The sequence below is a fragment of the Cupressus sempervirens genome, chromosome 6 (genome assembly GCF_028749045.1).
Source record: "Cupressus sempervirens isolate cs-2001-9-10 chromosome 6, ASM2874904v1, whole genome shotgun sequence".
Lineage (NCBI taxonomy): Eukaryota > Viridiplantae > Streptophyta > Pinopsida > Cupressales > Cupressaceae > Cupressus > Cupressus sempervirens.
The window spans coordinates 267,802,632-267,823,136 of NC_143123.1; the positions used below are offsets into that span (position 1 = coordinate 267,802,632).

At 36.0% G+C, this 20,505-nt stretch overlaps 1 protein-coding gene across 3 annotated transcripts in view; it reads right to left on the reverse strand.

The window, feature by feature from the left end:
* The window catches only part of LOC149552265 (Cyclophilin-like peptidyl-prolyl cis-trans isomerase family protein), a 310,257-nt gene that overhangs the window by 151,992 nt on the left and 137,760 nt on the right, over positions 1-20,505 (reverse strand). For all 3 annotated transcript variants that reach the window (XR_016352888.1, XM_089787791.1, XM_089787790.1), the window contains exons 5-6: positions 16,035-16,142; positions 5,636-5,685 (exon numbers count right to left, since the gene is read on the reverse strand). Coding sequence is in view for 2 of the 3 variants with exons in the window: in XM_089787791.1 (XP_089643917.1) it covers positions 5,636-5,685; positions 16,035-16,142 (158 nt within the window). In the remaining variant the exon portion in view is untranslated. The remainder of the gene's footprint in view (positions 1-5,635; positions 5,686-16,034; positions 16,143-20,505) is intronic.

Consider the following 20,505-nt stretch of genomic DNA (forward strand, 5'->3'; position numbering starts at 1 on the left):
TCGTCAAAGTATGTGAAAAGACCCTACGAAACCACACTGAGAAGGAATACTTGGTATGCTGGCAACACCTACCGTTGGACAACGCAACGTGGGAAGGCGAGCACATTCTCCAGCACGCGGCATTGCATTTGCTTGAGGACAAGCAAACTTTGGGACGAGAGGATTGTAATGTCCCCGTTATAAAATAAATAATAAATTAAAAAAATTTAATGGCCCGGTTGATTTAATGTATCCTGGATCCATTTTTATTTTTGTTTCCATAGTTTGTGTCGTCATCGACTATCTTTGTACGCCCTCGGAAAGGTTTTTCCGACAAGTATTTAAGCATGGCTTGTAGGAGGTCTATAGGTATACTTTGGATTATATTTCTCTATACTGTGAATTCCTGTTGGAGTTAGGGATTGTTCACCATTTTGGAAGTGAAAGATCTTCCCTATTTGGCTCATGCGATTTCAGTGGGATTCAACCCTCACCCTATTCTGTTGTTGCATGTATTACTTCACTCGGATCTAGCAAGTCAGAGCATCATTATATTGCGAATATTCATTGTGTTGGTTTGATCTTCTCCTTTTGTCCTATGTATTTGCATTAAATCTGGCTATTTGTTTACACTATTTGCAAAGTCTATCTATGCATCACCTACGAATTCCATCTATCTCCAGTTCCCCACTACACCTTGTACGGCCTCCATCTGAGGCAACACCCTTCACTTTTCCCCACATCTCCACCTCACTCCGTACTCCCTCCTCATATCCGTACAGCTTCATCACTGCAATTGGTAGCCACCGTATGGTTCACCTCTACTTCGTACAACCTTGACTCTTTCACCCGTACGGCCTTGACTTCTCCCACCCGTACAACCTGCATTTTCCCACCATACGGCCATTACTTAGCCTCCAGACACCACCATATGGCCAACACTTGGTCACCTCCTATCACCGTATGGATATCTCTTGCGACTACACTGCATACCATACCTCTCCCTTGTTTGGCAACCATACACCATCCATGCTCACCATACTGCCTCCCTGCAATCCGTACGACCCCTCCAATAACAAAATCACGAGGACATAGAACACAGGAACACTACATCAAGTTGCATAGAAAATCTGCTATTGAGTTGTGTGGACAGCTGTGACAAGTTGTGAATCCCCCTAGGTCATCGTGGACCAGGAATATGGGCTGCTGCCATTAGAATTAAGGCCTTCCATGTCAGAAATTACAACCTTGGGGTTGTAGAAAGGGTTTCAGGTGCATGGGTGTTTGTTATAAGTTATAACAGAAGGCGGGTTCCTAATTGGCATGCAGTGCATCATGGAAGATCTTCTATCACCCTCATACAAGGTCAATCTCACCTCGTTTTGTTACTCTATGAGGCTTCAAACCTTGCAATTAGGCCTTTCAAGGCACTCCAACATCCAAATTAACCAATCAACTTACAACTCCCCAAATCAACCATGGGAAGCAACGCATCAACTTAAATCAGCTCATTAAGATCATCAAACAAAATACATTAGGAAAATCATACCTTCAAGCCATCAAATACCTTGGGAATCATTCAACGACTTTGAGGAACACATTCACATAAATAGTTCATGTTACTGATTAGGACTCAAGCATTCAATCGGTACTGATTACACCTTTCCAATATAGTGCTCTTCAAGGAATACATCAAATCAATAGTTCATACTACAATTTAGACCTTTAAGCTTATTGAGCTCTAATAGTGAACCACATTGTCCTTCTCCAATCAGTATTCATAATAACCACAATAACTTACCAATTACCTTTAATATTGCAAAAATCCACCATTGGGTCTTTTCCCCTTAACTCTTCAATTACCCTGTTCTGCTGTCCTTAACATATGTCTACACACAAACCATTAGTCCTGGTAACCATTTCAACCAATCATGATCATAATAAGAGAATACAGTGTCATGTCCTTTAGCTATACTTCCACTATCAATCAACCACATGACGACATGCTCCTATGCCCTGACCACAGCCTTGAACTGATAAACAACCTTCATTGACAATCAGACTTTGCGACTTTAATTGCCACTGCTCGATTACAGCATGGCATTAGATTAGGTGATCATCCAACAATCCTTTATAAATTCATTGATCCCTTGAATTCGATGGACAATGATCAACACAGACTCATTTAAATTTTAACGGTCACCTTTTAGTAAATATCAATGCAAGCCAACAAGATCTTCCATAAAACTATGACTGTCTTACGTTGACAGTTTTAACTGTACTCACTAAATCAGACCTTCAAATCTTTATGCATTCATCCTCCATACCTGTTACAGGGTTTAGATATGTTTCCTTGATCTATCTGGTCATCAGATTCCATCTGCAGACCATATAAACATCAATAAGAATAAAAATAATTGATTGCACTGTAACAATACAGAGAAGTCAGTGAGAATGCCCACTAGAGCACCACTTTTCTAACAAAGAACAAAACCATTTGACCTAACACCCACTCCATTTTAACACTCTATCAAGTGCTGCAAAATACCAAAATCTCACAATTTTTGGACGGTTACCATGTGAGTCATTTTCAAACCCATGCTCATACCTCTGTTACTGAAGGTTTTCAAACACTTTCTAGAAAACCCATTCTTTCTTTCTTCATGGTTCACGGCCACTCCCCAAACATCATTCAAAACAATGTCAAGTCATCAACTTAAAGTCAGTTTCAGAAGCAAAACAATCCATATACTGATGTAAACAAGCATGAAGACAGGAAGAAATGTGATTGTTGCAGAGAAAAGATAAGAACTTTGAATAAAAAATAATATTTATTCAATGTCTCCTCCAAATCAAATACATACAATTATTTCTCATGGCATATATTTCCTCCATTGCACATCCATCAAAAAATTCATGAGAAATTACATTCATATTTCATGTCAAACACCATAACTGTCACCATCAACATGCAGATTGGGTGACAGTCAGAGGTAAAAAGATACTCCTCTTACAATCCCTTTCTCCAACTTTGTCACTGTGACTGAAACTCGAAATGTATAAGATCCTTCCCTCTATAGCTGATCTAACCACCTTAAGGACCGAAATAGGCCTCTTCACAACTTTTTGTTGTTAATTGTTGCATGGCAACATTTTATGACACATCGACAACTTTTACATTTCAACCCCAAACTTGCTAGGACTTTACATGGACATCCTTAACACCTCAAAATGGACTAAACAAAACACATTACGTTGTCTTTCTCCTCCCATGGGCATATTTGCAAACTTTGACCCAATCAAGACCTTAATGCACTACTTGAGCAACTTGACATAAATGACTTACATTGTTTTACATAAAGGCTTATTATGACTTGACATACATTCAAATGGCTTTAAAGACAACCATAGACTCGTCTTTAATGCTATTTCTCATGCATTGACCTTTTTAACATCCTGATGTACCTCTGATACTAGGTGCTCCTGCACCAAGTTGGCATTTCTTTCAGCTACCAATCAGATCATCCATGCTCATCCACAGCTTTGTCCAGGTTCATTAAGCATAGTAAATATTTGCAATTATAACTGCATTGTAAACTTCTGCAATTGTATTTGATCATCATAATGTATAAAGAGTTGTGTATTGGTTTGTGGTGATTACATTACCTTCATTGCATTTCTTTTATATTGCCAAAAACTCCTTTAAAAACATATATTGGAAAAACTCAAAAAAAAATGCATAAACACAAACTTGTCAAAACATTCAAAATTTAGAGCCGGTAATTGGAGTTATAGCCTGTAGGGGTTATTACAGAGGTAAATCACTCAACTGAGTGATCCAAATAAGATGTATAAAGGATATAGAGTGATTTGACGATGATTGATTGAAAGAATTCAATCTCCTTTGTACCTTGCAATATTGAAAGAATTGCACCTCTTGATTGTTGAAGAGACATATATGTTTCAAATCATACCTCTACAAGCATGAACAAATCGGTTTGTTATACAAATTGTATCACTTCATGATATGTAGTAGTTTATTATGCAATCTGATTTTCACTTTTATAATAGCTACCTTTAATTACACCTGTTCCTTTTAGCTGCTGCTGTTAATTACGGTTTGTAGTCAATGATTCATATTGATTATGCTCATCATTTCATACTTCATTGTAATTACTTATCTTAAGACTCATCATTATTTATTGCTTGCTACTTAAACATTCTTTTTCAAGCCTTACTAAGAGGCAATTGTTGATCCAAAGCAATTGGATGCTTCTAATAGCTTGCTGGCTATTCATGTTTATTATGTTGATACTCATGATGTATATTATATGTGTATGACGGAGCCATTACAGATTAATTCTGAACTCAATAATGAATGTGAAGATTAGTTCTGGACTCAAGGTCAGAATTGAGGATTAGTTCCAAAGAAGTGGTTGCAAGTTGGGATTAGTTCCAGACAAGAAAACGATTTTCATGAATTGCGAAGGGAATTTTAATCTTAGAATGATAATCCATATTTGGATCTTGAATTTTTTATTTTAAATTTGAGATCCCTCATCTCAACTAAGATTTTTTTTAAATTTTGGAATTCCTTATCTTAAATAACGACTTTTTTAATTTAGTAATAAAATATTCACTTATTTCCCCCTCCTATCAAGGTGGGAAACTCTGACCTTGACAAGGAATTTTCCTTCTCTGGTCTTGAATTTATTTTTGGCTTTCCTCCGCATTTTCCAATTTTCACATAGACACCTTGCCTTGAGAAGATTTTACTCTTTATGAAATATTTCATAATTTTACCCTCATTTCCGATCTTGATGGTCAATCCTAAACTTGAAAAAATGAAATCCTTCTAATCCTAAGGCCAGAGATTGTGAAACTACTGCCAACCTACCAAAACTAAACTGGACAAAACCTAGCTAGCAACAAAACAGAAGGGGTCCCCATTTGCACTGGGTGTGTTTGTTTACTACACAACACAAAGCTGCACTGATTCAGAAGCAAGATCAAAAGCAGATGCCAAAGAAGAATGGTACAAGAGACAAGTTAGAAAAAGACATAAGCAAGTGGTGAGAAAATAGAAAGTATCACAACATGAAATGATGGAAGAGAGCAAGGACTTTTCCTAAAACAGTTGTGAAAACTGAATGCCCTTCAAGCCTCCACAATAACAATGCCATCTATACAGAGATAAGGAAAGCATGTTAGAAATGTAGATCAGTGTTTCACCACAGCTACTGTGTAGTCCTATAACAAAGTGATGAGAAGCACCTATTCCAATCACAGATTTGATTTAATGGGAAGAATCTGCATCTAATACAAGATGATTAATCTTCTTTGTGAAATTGTTGAATTTTTATTGATGGCTGGGATGCTAAAAAAATCACTTCATATGACTGATATGGCCAGCTTTCAAGTTCAATCCTTCTGGGTATCTAAAAATCAATCTCAGGATCCCAAATTGCTTGTCCATATATAGCTACCAAGAGGTGTCCTAGTTGCATATTCGTACAGATAGCTTTGGATCAGTATACTTGTGTCTAGATAAAGAGCATCAGAAAGTTGATTACAGGGAAATTACTTGAGAACATAAAATGAAAATCATAAACATTTAAGAGATATTTAAAACCATTATTTTGTATTTAGAGCATACCTAGGAAAATCTTGATATTGTTGAGGTAGCAAATATGGTAAATCTGGAACCTACACATGAAATGATACCACATAAGGAACTAAAGCCTATGTTTGTTTTGGTCAAAGAAGGAAAGAGGAAATTAGTAGAAGAAAATAACAATTCTATAAATTTGAAAACTTAATTTGTATGAAGACAAGGACAAAATTAGTTTTTCACATTTGATGGCCAAGCTTTACAGTATACTCATATACATTACTCAACATATAGTTTCTGTCTGTGAGGACAAGCACCGCCAACATCTTATTTTTTCATTAGTTAAGTATTCCTGCTCACAGAAAAGAATCATAACCATTCTTTTAAGAGATCTAAATTTTCACAGAACATATTAGAAATAAGAGAGCTGCTCGAAAAAACTGTCCGAAACCATTTTGGTTTTGCACTACTTCTCTTCCATTAAAAACTACTTCTGTGAAAAATTATGCTCCTTAAAATAAACCTCAGCATATATACAATAAGTGAAGGCATTGAAAAAGCAGGCAATTAATTTCATACATGAACTTTATTTCTCAAACCAAAAGATTTCTATAAACATACACAATATATCTTGGAATTTAAATTATAAATGTAGTCAAATGCATTGTAATACCCCCATCATTAAATAAAATAAAAACTTTATTTGGGGTCCCAGTTGATATATGTATATCTCAGGCCCATCATTTATTTTCCTTAGGTGTAAGTGTTTGTCGTGTCATGTGTCAGCACCTTGTTTCTCCCTCAAGAGTTTTCCTTTGACAGGGTAAATATGTCCGTCGGGTTAGTTGTTGTAGGTATGCGATTTGGATTATTTTATTGCACCCGAATTCCTATTGGAGTTCTATGTTGTTTGCCATTTTGGAAGTGGAAGATCTTCCCTACTTGGCTTTCTGGAAAGTACACCAAAAGGGGTAACACGAAGTCAAGCAATGAGGTCATCAAAAGTCATAGGAGTTGAAGAGATGAATGATAAAGAAATGGATGTTGAACTTATAGCTGGATCCCCACCAAAGACTCAATCGAGGATGGATGAAAAGAGTCTTCATGTGCACCCTAGGAGAAAGGATCATCGGAGATAGAGACTGAAATTGAGGTAAAGAAGATAGTGAAGAAAGGTATGAGAAAGCCAACCTCACTCTCATTAGATGACATTGTAGATGATATAATGAAGAACATTAATAATGCAATAGTGAAAAAAAGGTTCTCTATGTTCAACAAAGAAAACAAGAACAAAATAGTTAAAACAGTACTAGCAAGCTTAAGAACCACCAGTAAACGGCTAGCAGAAATCAGAAGCAAACTGCCTAAGGAACTAGGAGATACAGTATCTGAAAAATCGAAAATAGGTGTGCAAAATTTTGTAAAGATGCTATATGATACTCTATCCATGTTGAGATCTGAACAAGAAGAAAAGAATAAAAGGATACTACTGGAGCTATACAAGTAAAATTTTACTGTGCAGAAAAACTTAATCATCGATCAATTGACGGAAGCCCATGATAGTGCACTTAGGCATTGGAAGGAAATTGCCAAGGAAATAGATGAGTTCCTTGAAAACAACGAGAAAGGAATAACAAAGGCACAATTAAACTTAAAAGGAAAATGCACAATAGAAGAGACAAAGAATAAGAAAAGTAAGAAGGATGAAAAAGTGCCACAAGAGATGGACACCATGGGAAAGTCCAAATCACCAATAAAGTCCGGACAAAAAGAACAAGCCAAATGCACTAAGGACAAGTCCCCAGAGCCACTAGCAGCAAGGTGCACCAGAGATTCAGACTTTGGATTCAGAACTAAAAAGTAGTATTTCACAGGTTGCACAGGATGCAACACATGTGATTGATTCCCCAAGGTAGACACTAAGTGAAGATAAAAGTTTCATCAACCAGATATAGAGGAAACATTAAAATGGCTACACAAGTAGTTGAATCATCCCCTAGTATAGAACAAGAGCTGGAAAAGGAGAAGTTACCTAAGCCAACACAAGCCCCAGTCATGGAAGCAAAACAATAGGAGAAAACTCTTGAGAAGAAGCAAACATGGGAAAAGGAGTCACCAACTAAAGAAAAGTTTGACTCAACAACAGAGGAAGTACAACTTGGAGAGACAAAGTCACCCATGAGAAAAGCAACACCATAAAGATCCAAGGTGTCCGAAAGAAAACATTCGGACAAAGAAGTATGAGAAGTATAAGAAGTCAGTTGAGGACTAAAGAGGTAAACCCAATAGGAAGAGAAGACAAAAGGGTCAACTCTTATCGTCATCGTCGTCATTGTCCAGTTCAAAAGATGAAGGAGAATTCTTCAAACATGATGTGGAAACAGAAGCAGAGAAGGAATCTCTTGACAAATTCATTGCAGAACTAAAACCCAGAGTAAAGCAAATGAGTCTACAAGAACTTAAGGAATACTCCAGGATTATGAAGAAACGAGATAAACTCAAAGTAACGAGCAAAATGGTAACAAAGGGCTAAAACACTAGTCAAGACCAAAGAAATAATTGCAGAGCTAGCCTCTGAGCCCACCTGTGACCCTAGTATGGATCTAATATGTCTCATTACTCATTTAGTTCACAACATAAAAGAACAGATTAGAGATATTGAGAACATAGCAAAAAAGAAAGTAGAGGCAAAGAAAATTAAGCAGCTCGTATACCTTGTCAAGCTCAAGAAGATGACACTACAAGAGGTAAAGGATGAAATGTTCGAGGCAATCAAGGCCATAACACCTATACTAAAAAATGTTTCTAGTCCAAGTTTGTTTACAAGTGATTTAGAGTAGACAATACAACAAGATCCACATGAACTTCAATAGATACAAAGGACATTCAATGCGGTAACAATTTTTTCCACAGAATATATAGCTAAGACTCAGGAAGCCCTTCATCTCATTCAAAGAGTTAAGGTTGAACAAGAAAAGAGAACTTTAAGGCTTGTGGAACTTCAAAGCATTATGTCACCACTGACAAGCATAATCCAAGAGCACATTAAAAATGCAAAGACACTCATTGCCCAGCCACCGGATAACACACTGGATGGGATTGAAGAACACTTGTCTGATCTCCGAAGTGAGACCATTGCTCTCACCAATCTAAAGGCATCACGGGTCACACATATTGCAAGTGCGCAAGGTCAATACAAAGATATATTTGGCAGGTTGTAACCCTTTTTCATTGGTGACAAAAAGGGGGAGAATGACGAGAATGAACAAAGGGGGAGAATAAAAGAAACAAGAAAATGAACAAAGAAGAATGAAAGGAGAAGTACAAATGAAAAAGGAGAGTAAGAGAAAGGTAAGGCATGAAGCAGGAAAGCCAACAACAAAGGCAGTTGAAGAATGAACAAAGGAGGCATCCAATTTATAAGGGAGAAGTAGAAGAAAAGAACAGAGTCAAGGAAAAGAAGTTTGTGTTTCAACTAAGTGCACACTAGTGTAGAGTCTTCTACCGGTTTAGTTGAAGGAATACAAAAGGAAAAGGTGATAGATAAAGGTTCTAATGGAACGATCCAAGGATGATTAAAGAGGTATGAATTGTTATCAATGCCAAACAGGGAGATTGTTTGACCTAGTGAGTCCACTTGGCATGATTGACTAGCAAATGGTGATGACTGGCATGTTGCATCACAAGACTTTGAGTGTTGTCATTGATTGGCAATCGTTTGAAGAAGATGGAGATTTCGCAAGATAATGCAAAAGAGTGTATTGGTCAATGTGTGCATGGTGAATTAGTTGAAATCACTACAGGCAAATAGGTAAAGCAAACAATAAATCAAGGATCAAGCATAAAGGGTCACCAATGATGTGACAAGAAGAAAGGACAATTAGGAGTAATGTGATAGGCAACCAGGTCAAAGCAGTTGATAGATGCAAAGAAAGAGGCTAGTTGTAGGTTCACAGAGGGATTCGCAAGCCTACTAGTCTAGAACCCTACTAGTAGGTGTCACAGGTTTTCTATGACCAACTCGAGTATGCAGTTCGAAATTTGAATTCATCTATTTTGAGCAAGATTACTTTTTGGTTTATGATGCCCAGACATTGCAAAGTGTATAAAGACACTTGAACTTAATTTTGAAGTTGTTGTTCGCATTTGGGAGTGCAAGTGTTTATAGGAGATCACAATTGCAGAGAGGAGGGTCGAACAACAAACTGGTTTTTGAAGAAAGAGGGAAAGAGGTGAACCAATGCAGTTCACCCGACAAGCTAGAGAAAGGAAGAAGATCAGTGAATCTTCAAGGAGTTATCACGAAGATCTACAAGGCAAGATAGTAACGTTATTTAAATCATTCACATAGATTGCTTTCTTACAATTGCATCTATTTATAAGCTCTTAACCAGGCAAGCTTCAGTAGCAAGCTTTATAAATCCTCTCACAAGGCACCTCCTAGGAGTGTTTGTAAATCCTCTAACTAGGTAGCTTTAACAAGCTTTTGTAATCCACACAAGTTATGAACATTCCTAACAAAATGTGTTCTCAGAAAGAACAATTGTAGCCTTTAATAGGGCAACCCTTTACATGCATTATAAGAGCTAGTAGGTATATTACTCCCATTGTGGTTTTCAACCTCTCACCGAGGGTTTTCACGTATTGAATCTATGTATCATTGATGTATGTGTTTATTTGTGGGCTTGCATGGTTTTATAGTGGAGCTTTTATTATTTTTTTGTTGCTTACTACACTAGTGTCAACGGTTATACAATTTGGAGCTTACATAACCAGCTTGAAAGTTTATACTGATTTACCCCACCCCCCTCTCAATACCAATTCGCGACAACAAGCCTTGGTCAACTCCTTTATGTTGTACTTTATTTTCTTTTGTTGGTGGTCTTTTAAAGGTGTTTTAACTTTGAATTGCATCCACACAACCAATATAGGATAAAAGTTTTGCCCCTCGAAACTCATGTATATTGAATTTTGATTCATTTGCCTTGCATTTTATTGAACTTCATTTCATCTCTTCAACCATGCCTTCCAAGGGAAAATTGAGTAGTACAAGAACATGGGATAATCCTCTTTGAAATCCATTTATTCACTTACATTGTCTCATCAAGGGGAATCCAATTCATAAGGGACAAGTTGCTTCTTCACAAATTCATTTGATCCATTTCCATGATCCCCAAATAGGGCAATTCGATCAATATAGGGCTGATTGTAGTATCCCTTACTAATTCTGATTCCAATTTTCTAATTTTGTTTATCTTGTCAAACACTTTGCACATAAAGGGATATCTTGCAGTTTGCTTCTAATATGCTTTAACTTCAATTGGTAATGACAGAATTGCTTGCAAAAAGTCTTCAAAACATCAAAACTTTGTATTAAAACGAAAATGCAATTGTGAGTGATTACTATTTTTAGCAGCACAATGGAGGCACCTGGTGCTTGGCATCTCCAGTGATTGATTGGATCATTTAATGGAGCTTCATATTACAAGTTATTTATTAAGGCTATCTTAATAAATAACTTTATCATTAGATTGTTATACTTTGATGGTGTATTGAACAAATTTTTAAGTGAAAAGTGTCTCCATAAAGCTTTTAGCTTGGGAGATATTTATTCAAAATTATTAAATGAAAGCTTCTAATTGAAAAGTGTATTGATGAAGCATCTTTAGTAAAAAGTGTGAGGAAGAAGTCAAGTTGCATTTTGTATTATAAAAGAGATTTCATGAAGGAAAGGGATTCATTCTTGTCTGTTTCATTTTATTACTTGTGAATTTTCGCTGAAGATTTCTTCAAGGGTTTATTCAAAATTATTAAATGAAAGCTTCTAATTGAAAAGTGTAGTGATAAAGCATCTTTAATGAAAAGTATGAGGAAGAATCCAAGTTGCATTTTGTACTATGGAAGAGATTTCATTAAGGAAAGGGATTCATTCTTGTCTATTTCATTTTATTACTTGTGAATTTTGGCTAAAGATTTCTTCAAGGGTTTGTGAGGACAGATTCCTCTTCTGATTTGCACTTTGAACAATTCAAGGACATGGTAAATTGTGCTTTGAACTTTTGAGATCAATTCTGATTGTTCTGATTGATGGTTTGGTGTTGCTGTATACCAAATTATCGTTATATCTGCTGATATTTGACTGAGAAAGGGCTATCTGTTAAGGCGTTGGAAATTCTGTTCATTTCCTAATCATTACTGCCATTACTATTATAGTTATTATATGTTGTGAGTGACATAATAAAATCAGCATTTGGCAAAAGTCTCCTGCGTTGGTCTGTTTGGGACCTGCAATTTTGTGTAGGATTCATCATTTTGGTGCTGGCAAGAATGTCACTGTTAGACATTCATTAAGGCTGTGGTTCACTGTTCTGAAGCAGCATTTTAATTGGCAAGGCTGCATTGGAATTTGAGAACCCTTCATGAAGTGTAAGGTAGCTACAATTGAGTATTAGCAGCGTTTAATTTCGGAAAGATTAAGAGTACTTTGGTGGCATGGAATTCATTCACTGCTGCAAGTTTCTACCAAACGTCATTCACTGTTTCAGGTGCCACTGAAATTTGGTTGAGTTCTTTTCTAATTGCAATCAAACATTTGATGTTTGCATGGATTACCATTGTGATATTAGTTTTCAGTTTTACTTGTTCTTTGGCATTCTTATATTCAAAAAAACATATACATTGCAAAATCCAAAAAAATTACAAAATATTCAAAAAACAAAAATAACATTATCCAGCATTGCAGTAGTGTGAATCAATAGGGCTTATATAGTTGTATTAGAGCTTGCTTGCAAAGTGTTCAACAAAATGTCAAACACTTGAACAATAAAGAAAATTGGTGTTTGTCAAAGAGCCAACTGGGGTTCTTAAGTGGTATCAAAGTCATCTTGTGGGGTAGAGAAAAAATTTTATTTTGGTCATGTTGTTGATATTTGAGTGATCGTCACTCTTGCACTTATTTCAGTTATGAACAAATACAAGAAATCTAGTAAATATGGAAACCAGTTGAATAAAAGGAGTAATCTCAAAAAGAAAACAAATACCCTGATAGAGACTTTGGAAAAACTTAGACAAAATTAGAAAAGGATGGAAGCAAGACTTTCAAATCCAGCAATAGTTGACAAGGCAGCTAGGTATATGGTTTCCATTTTCAAAAGGTCTTCACCGAGAATGCAGGAAGATAAACTAGAGTTTTTCACAAGTGAGTCATCCAGAAGTCTTCATTTACCACGAATTTTTAGCAGCTGGTGATCATTGTGAAGATGATGATGTGCTTAGTGGGGCAGCCACTAGTCCTATTTGCGGTTATGATGTTGGAGATTCTACATAGGCACATGTGGATGCATCTATTTCATTAGAGAACAACAATATTGAGTTCCAATAGTTTGAGGATTTCAAAGTTAGTGCTTTGGGATATGTTAAGGACATGCTAACTACCTTTGATAGTAATCTTACATAAATTGGTAGTAGTGGAGATATGGGTAATAAAGGGTCTAATTTCAGGATAGTAGTCCCTTATGTGAATATGTTGATGATGTTGTAAATAGTACAAGTACAAAAGATGCAGTTGTTACCACTGTTAGTTTAGACTCTCTTGATGAGGGTGTTGTTTTTGAAGACTATGTGGATGATAAACACTAACATTTCTGATTTTTATGGGAGCTATCATAGTGTCGAGTCAATGTAGGAGGGCGATTTTCTCAAGTGGGATGGATGAGTGCATGGAGCTAACCTGCTATGGCACGTGTGATTTGATCATTAAAGAGGAGTCAGGTAATGTAGATTTATGCCCTAGTGTTGTGGTCGCATGATGATATTGAGTCATGTATGCAACATCAAGCGATGGCGGCAGAATCTCAGTAGGACAATATTGATACTAGTGATGTAGGGACCTTTAATGTTTCACGCGATGATGATTCATGCTGCAGCAATTCAGGTATTTCATACCAGATGTTTGGTGCTGACTCAAAAGGTTTATTAGATGATTATAGGTTCCTGAATCATGATTTACAGGGACTCACAGATGAAGGGGAAGCAAAGACATGCAAGGAGTTTCATACAACAGTGGCTTCCACTTCTTCAGAGGAGGTATTGCTAGAGGTACCCAGTAGCAATTCCTCGATTGTCGATGTGTGTGAGGATGATGGCACACATTATATTTTGCATCGTAAGGTTAGTGATGCAATTACAGTTCACTATCATGGGGTCAAGTTTGGGTTAGAGGACATGTACAGGAGTTAGTAGTTACAGGATTCTTATCATTTGATTGGGTAGCTAAAGGTTAGCGATAGCATGATTGCCACAGCGTTAGAGCACTTTGATGTTGCCCAACAAATGTTGTCTATCTATGTTTGGAGTGCTCCTGTGATAGATGAGCACCATGATGGTGGTCTTTCCCTTGAGGAGTTTCATGCTCTCCAAGAGGTTATCAAGATTATGCACTATAATTCTTTGCAATTGTTAACAAATCCAGAGTTCTTGCTTGACAGAGACCATGTATGTTATGATGCCTTGAGGGTAAAGGAGGAAGAGGTTGATGAGCTCACCCATGAGCTTGAGGTGACTATGGAGTCATGGACTGTTTGCAATGTACTAAGATAGCCCTCAAGGAGCAGAGTTACATTTGGATGAGCTTACCGTACAGTCTCCACCAGCCCTAGTTCCAATGGTGGTGATTGGTGGTGAGTTGACTTCCATGGATAGGGATGATGAATGTGAAGAGGATGCAGTTACATCCATCCTTGAGATGAGTGCAATAGCTACAGATGAGATGAGTGCATCACTAGAGGACTACAGAGAGCTTCCTATTGTACCAAGTCCCCAATAGTTAGCACAATGACAAATGATGTAGAACAGGACCTGGGCAGGGTATCATCTGATTTGGAGACGAGCTCTCACGGGGATTTGTTTCCTTCTACCAGAAGCAAATCTATTACTCTATCTCATACAATTGATAGTGGTAGACAGTAGTGCCATAGTTTCAGAGGGGTCAATTGTGGATTACAGGGAAGCAGCTTGATGCTTCTTCATATAATTTCTATTGCACAAAGTCAATTCTCGAGAGTCCATAATTACAGGAGAGACCATAGAAAGCTTCTGAGAATACTCTCATCTAGGGTTCTTGCGGTATTTAATGTGTGGTTGGAAAGATTCTAGAGACTTTGGCTACAATGCTTTTCCACGGGGATTTTTTGGTTGGGTTTGCTAAGAGGGTTACCGAGGATCCCACTCGACCGTTAGTTTGGAGTCAAAGATTGAAGCCATCTCTTGATTCACATTTTGGTCCTGATGTGCCTCTAATAGAGATTGGAGCATTTTACTGCAATTACATTGCTTGGAGTGCTCATCATTTCTCTTTTGACCCATAGGTAGAGAATTTGATTTCACCCCCAGGAATAACTATGAATATTTTCGTATATTTCTATGATTGAAGTTCATATCAGCAATTTACCAAGACACGCTTGCAAATTTGAAAGTCATAACAAACATACATACAAACTATTTGAGGAAAAAAATGTGAATTTTTGGTTAAAATGAACTAAGGATTGTACACCTGTCCATCATAGAGATGCGCCTATTATAGGTGGTTCATGGGGGAATCATGTTGGCTCCATGCTCAGCAGAAAAACACCCTCATGATATTCACTCTCCTCTCTCCTTGACAATTCAAATGTTGACATTAACCAGAATACTTACTCATGATTAAAGTGGTAAAAGGAATTGTAGGTTTGAGAACAAATGATTTTTTTATTTTATGCTACTAGAATGTATTTATCACACTATAGATTAGATCTAACCTGGTATATGTATTTGCAGGTTGCACCATATGATTTGGTCGCTGATTCATGTATCATAAAGCAATCTTAATCATGTTTAGAATAGATCTGTTAACACTTATGCTCCTGCTTTTTATCTGCACTTTTTTGTTGACTGTAATACTGATAATCTTATATATATTTATTCATGCCACTTTAGGTGACATCATGTCCTGTTAAACATACTGAAAAAGGTATTATTCTAAAAGATATTAAACAACAGAAGAAAAATTTGGATTGCCAATTACACAGTAAAGTGAAATAAAAATGAATATTTAAGTTCTTTCTGTATTTATTAAATGTCGATGTGTTTATGCCTGGTTTCTCATATTCCTACACATATATAATGATTATCATAGAAAATTAGATAGATCTGATTATCTTCTATAGATAAACTCAACCCTAAATGTGATCATAGTTACTTTTAAAATATTTTTAAAACTATAGGCATAAACCAAAGAATTTTGTTATTCATGATGGCCAATAAAAGCCAATTGTTACAATCTTACTTGATAGTGACCACAAGAGCTACCATTTATAATGAAATACAACCTCCATGACTTCAACAAAAATTTGAAGCTACTCGACCCTCCAAATAATAGATGCACTACCTGGATTTGTAAAACAATTACCTGTAAGAGTTCCAACTGTGCGATTGTTTCCAGTGAAGAGGAAAGATTCTTAGACACCTTATCCGGATCTTTTTCCTTTATGGATTCAAATAGAGATTGAAGTCCTCCCTAGAAGAAATAAAATTTGTACTTTTAGCTTCAGATATTTTCAAAAATATATATATAAACTAAATTAAAACAAATCAGAATAGGTTTAGAATGAAATTTGCTAAATTGGTTAGTTCTTGAATAGAAGATTTATAATTATTAATACTATAAAGAATCTAAAACCATACTATATTTAAATTCAAAATCATAGTTAATAGTTATGTAACTAGTTTGTGTTGTAGAATAGGAAAACATCAACACATGTAAACCAAAATCTAGAAGGCACTCCCAATCACAAGGAAACTTTGAAACTCACACCAGTTTCAAAAGATGTTAAGCCCAATAGGAAAGGGAACATGTGAGCAACAACAAGCTTATGTCAAGAGCCAATGCCCAAGGCCTTCAAATCTTGGCTATAGCAACATCTAAGGACAGAAAACGAAAAGCACCAAATGAGCACCCAAGAGCCGTTCAAGATTTGCAATCAATAGGGAAAAAAATCACTAAATGATTTAGTCCTGGACACTCACATCCAACCAAACAAACATAGGAGCCAAAATCAATAAATTTGACCCTACACAAAACCTAATCATGTGTAACCCTTCATGGTATTGGCACTCTCAAAATTCGCAAAGATTTTAGAGTACCTTATTAAACTTTTGCAAAGTAACCCCTTATTTGGGCTTTTTGTGCCTATTATCTCCAAAATTTGCACCCTAATTTGATTTAAATCCTGAAACCCTAGCAATTTTGGAGAAACATTGGATTAACCAGAGGTTGTGGGTAACCTATGACCTGATTGAACCTCTAAATTCTAGGCTGGTTCCTTTCTGATATATCTAATATCTCACCTAAGCTAATGAAGATGTGAAATTTGTATGGAAAAGGGTAAAGAGGTAAACTTGAAAAATGAAAACCTAAATGATGAAAACTATGGTGTACACCAAAATTGATAATGCAAAACACTATTATACTTGCAACACAATGAACGATTTCGATAGATAATCACGAAAACACAGCTTGAAAGATCTGTTAATTCATATCAATATTTTAAGAGAAGATTAAAATATGAAAATATGAAAGGAAATCAATCACAATCGAATATATCAATAAGGAAAACATAACTCAAAACCTATGAAAAGCAGATATCAGACATGGAAGACGCAGAACGAGATATAATTCAAAAGGTTTATCAATAAAACACATTTGAATAACATCAATCACCACAATGCATAAAACCAAATCCTTTACTCCAAAAGCTGAATTCAATGAAAATTGTAGTAAGATTCAAAGGCCCAAATAACAATATCTCTACATAATAGCTCAGATCAATCGAGAAAAAGATGCCAAGGAGGAATATCACATGCACATCTCTCTCCTCTCAAAATCTGAACCCCTTGTCTATAAACAAGAGAGGTATATAACAATATCAAAAACAACACCACCTTCCCACAAAATCAGGAAGTGAGGGTCGAAATTATGAGTTAACTGTTTCTAAAAATAGCCTAACAACTCCAAAAATATGTCTCATGCACTCCAAACTATACCTTGACTACACAACATGTAAACAAGTCTAAGAAGACTTTGAAAATGCCAAAAATAGCTCCATAATTGACTCCAAAGTCCTCTGAACTATAAATCCAAAAATAGCCACTACATGTCTACCCTCGAACTTAGGCATTTTAAACATGCAAGTTCCTCTTCTCTCCACAGTCTAAAAATAGCTTTGCCTTAATTTTGACTTTCCTTTATGATTTTAATCTTCCACTTTACAACCTTTGCATTTTAATATTTATTATTAATTAGTTGATTTATCACATATCAACTGAATTAATAACAATTATAGTTTATGATAATAATGCCATAAGGTTTGTAATTATAATAGTAGCATAAACTTTAGAACTAAGTTATACACTATCACTTTAAATAAAATTACATCTCCCTTATGAAAGGAAAACTTGCGCACTTGAAATTCTTTTGTAATTTTGACTAAGGAATATTAAAAGGTCAAAATAAAGCTATGTTTTTTGCGTTTGAATGCTCATTTGGAGAAATAGAGGAAAGTTATAGGGTTAAAAACCCTAGCCGAGAATGGAGAAGAACTGGTTTTTTCTACTATCCATGAGTTTTCTTTGTCTGCATTTCATGGCTCTTTGTCCTTGCGGGGCTGTTTGCTAAATATTTGCAAGCCATTTTCTGCTATAGTGATATTCTATCTATAGCCATGAGCTGCTGCTATTTCGTGGGTTCCTAGTAGCCGTGGATGTTGGGTTGTTACTTCAAAATGTGAGTTTCTATGATGTCGTGGATGGCTTGGTTGTTTGTTTTGGCTCATTCTCTGCCATGAGCTTCTTTTTTTGCAGTATTTGTTGTCTTACTCCATTTCTGGGTTGATGTCGTGAGTGGGTTTCTCCATGCCATGGAATTATTCTTGTCTTGGCTGAGTTAATGCCGTGAGCTTCTTTTTCATTGTATGAGAAACCATGGCTATTTGATTCAGCTTGTTGGGCATGACTGGTTGGAGATGTTGTTGGTTTTCCTCTGTGCTGTGAGCTCCTGCTGTAAGTTATTTGCTGCTAGGAAACTTCAGACTTTAACATTAACGGTTTTTAACTTATTTAATTCAGATCTGCTGCTGCTAATTCTGTATGTTATAAGCTTTTCCAAAAATTACTCTTGAATTATATAAGAACAATTTACATTCTTCCTTTATTACTTTATACCTTCCTCTCATGCTAATTGTCATTGAAGTCCTCTATCTCTACTTACAAAAATTATGAAGGCTTATGGTTTGAAACTTGGGAATACTGAATTTTTTTGTTTGATATTATGTTGGTCCATTTCATGAATTTAAACACACCTGATGTGAAAACTTAGACCTGCATTTTGTTCAACCAACCATTATTTGCAACAAATCTTCTGGTTATTGGAGGTTAAAGGTTGAAAATTCAGCTTCAATTCTGTTTATTAGCACTTGCAGGTATTGACACATATGCACTGAGTGCCTCAATTCCATCCCATTTCCTTCATTCAGATTTGATTTTCTTCTGTTAGTATGATCACTCCAATGAAATTCATATCATTGATTCCTGTAGCATTCTGGTTTTGGACTGTACTTTTCTCACTTTTCCATCTCTTGAATGCATATATTGCTTATCTACCACTCTCTTATTTTAGCATTACTGTTACTTATCATTTTTCTTTGCATTCCATAGCTCATAATTGTTATGCTCTTCTGCAACTTGATGTTCTCAGCCCTATTAATACTTGCAGTAGCATTCACTAATCCATCTTTAACTCCTCTTGTAGCTTTCAATCTGTTTTCTGATATAAACCTGAAACTTAAAACTTTTATGAAACAAAAGATTTCAAAACTAATTTAGTTCATCCCTTTGATGTTTCATTCAGTTGAATTAAATTGCATACTACTTTCACGACAAGGATCTATGTTAAAAAGATGCACATCCCAATCCCACTTGCTGCAGTTATTCTCCTTTCTTCAGTTATTAACAGCAAAAGGTTTCAAATCAAAGTGACTTGTCCCTTTAATGCTTTTGTTGCTTTTGCTTTTCGTGATTGTCCTCTTTATCTGCTGATGCATGTCCTTATTTTGCTAAGATGAGTGGCATGTTAGGACTATGAATGTGAGGTGAAACAAGGTGCTAGCATTGCTTAGATCCATTGGATCTAACCTATCTTTCTTTATGAATGCAGGAATCAGATGCATGAAAAGGACATGGTTTGGGGTAGCAAACAGATGGACGTGGATGGATGCAACTCAACCAGTCATTACAGGCAATGATTGGTTCCCATGACCTTTCCTCTCTTTATTCTTCTTTCATGTTATTCATTTTAGTAGAGTAGGAATATATATCAGTAGATAGAGACTACTCTCACGGTCAAATGTGTGAGAGAAATTTACTTTCAGCATCTTCATATTCCACGCCTGTAAACATCAATTGTACCATCATACAAAAACATTGTATACTATTTCAAACTGAATAAAATGCTTTTTTTTGCAATTCTAAGTTTGTCTTGAGAGTGCTAAACATGTATGCTTTACTCTATTTGAACATGTGTGAAAATTGAGTAATAGTGCCTATGCATCTGGTTAACATTTTGAGGCCTATCATGTGTTCCAAGTGCTCCATATCTTTCATTAAGCGCATACATGCATCTTAGGTAAGTTTCAAGTTTTGAATCATTTGGTGAAATGTCATTTTGAGCACTTCAAAAATCTAATTTTTTGCCCAAGTGTCAAACAATGTGAGATAGCCTAGTTTGCATTTGAATATTTTGCATTGAATCATGGTTCGTCACTTGCCACTTTGGGAATGTTAAGTGTGCATACCAAAGAGCCTATCTTTCAAATTTCAAGTCATTT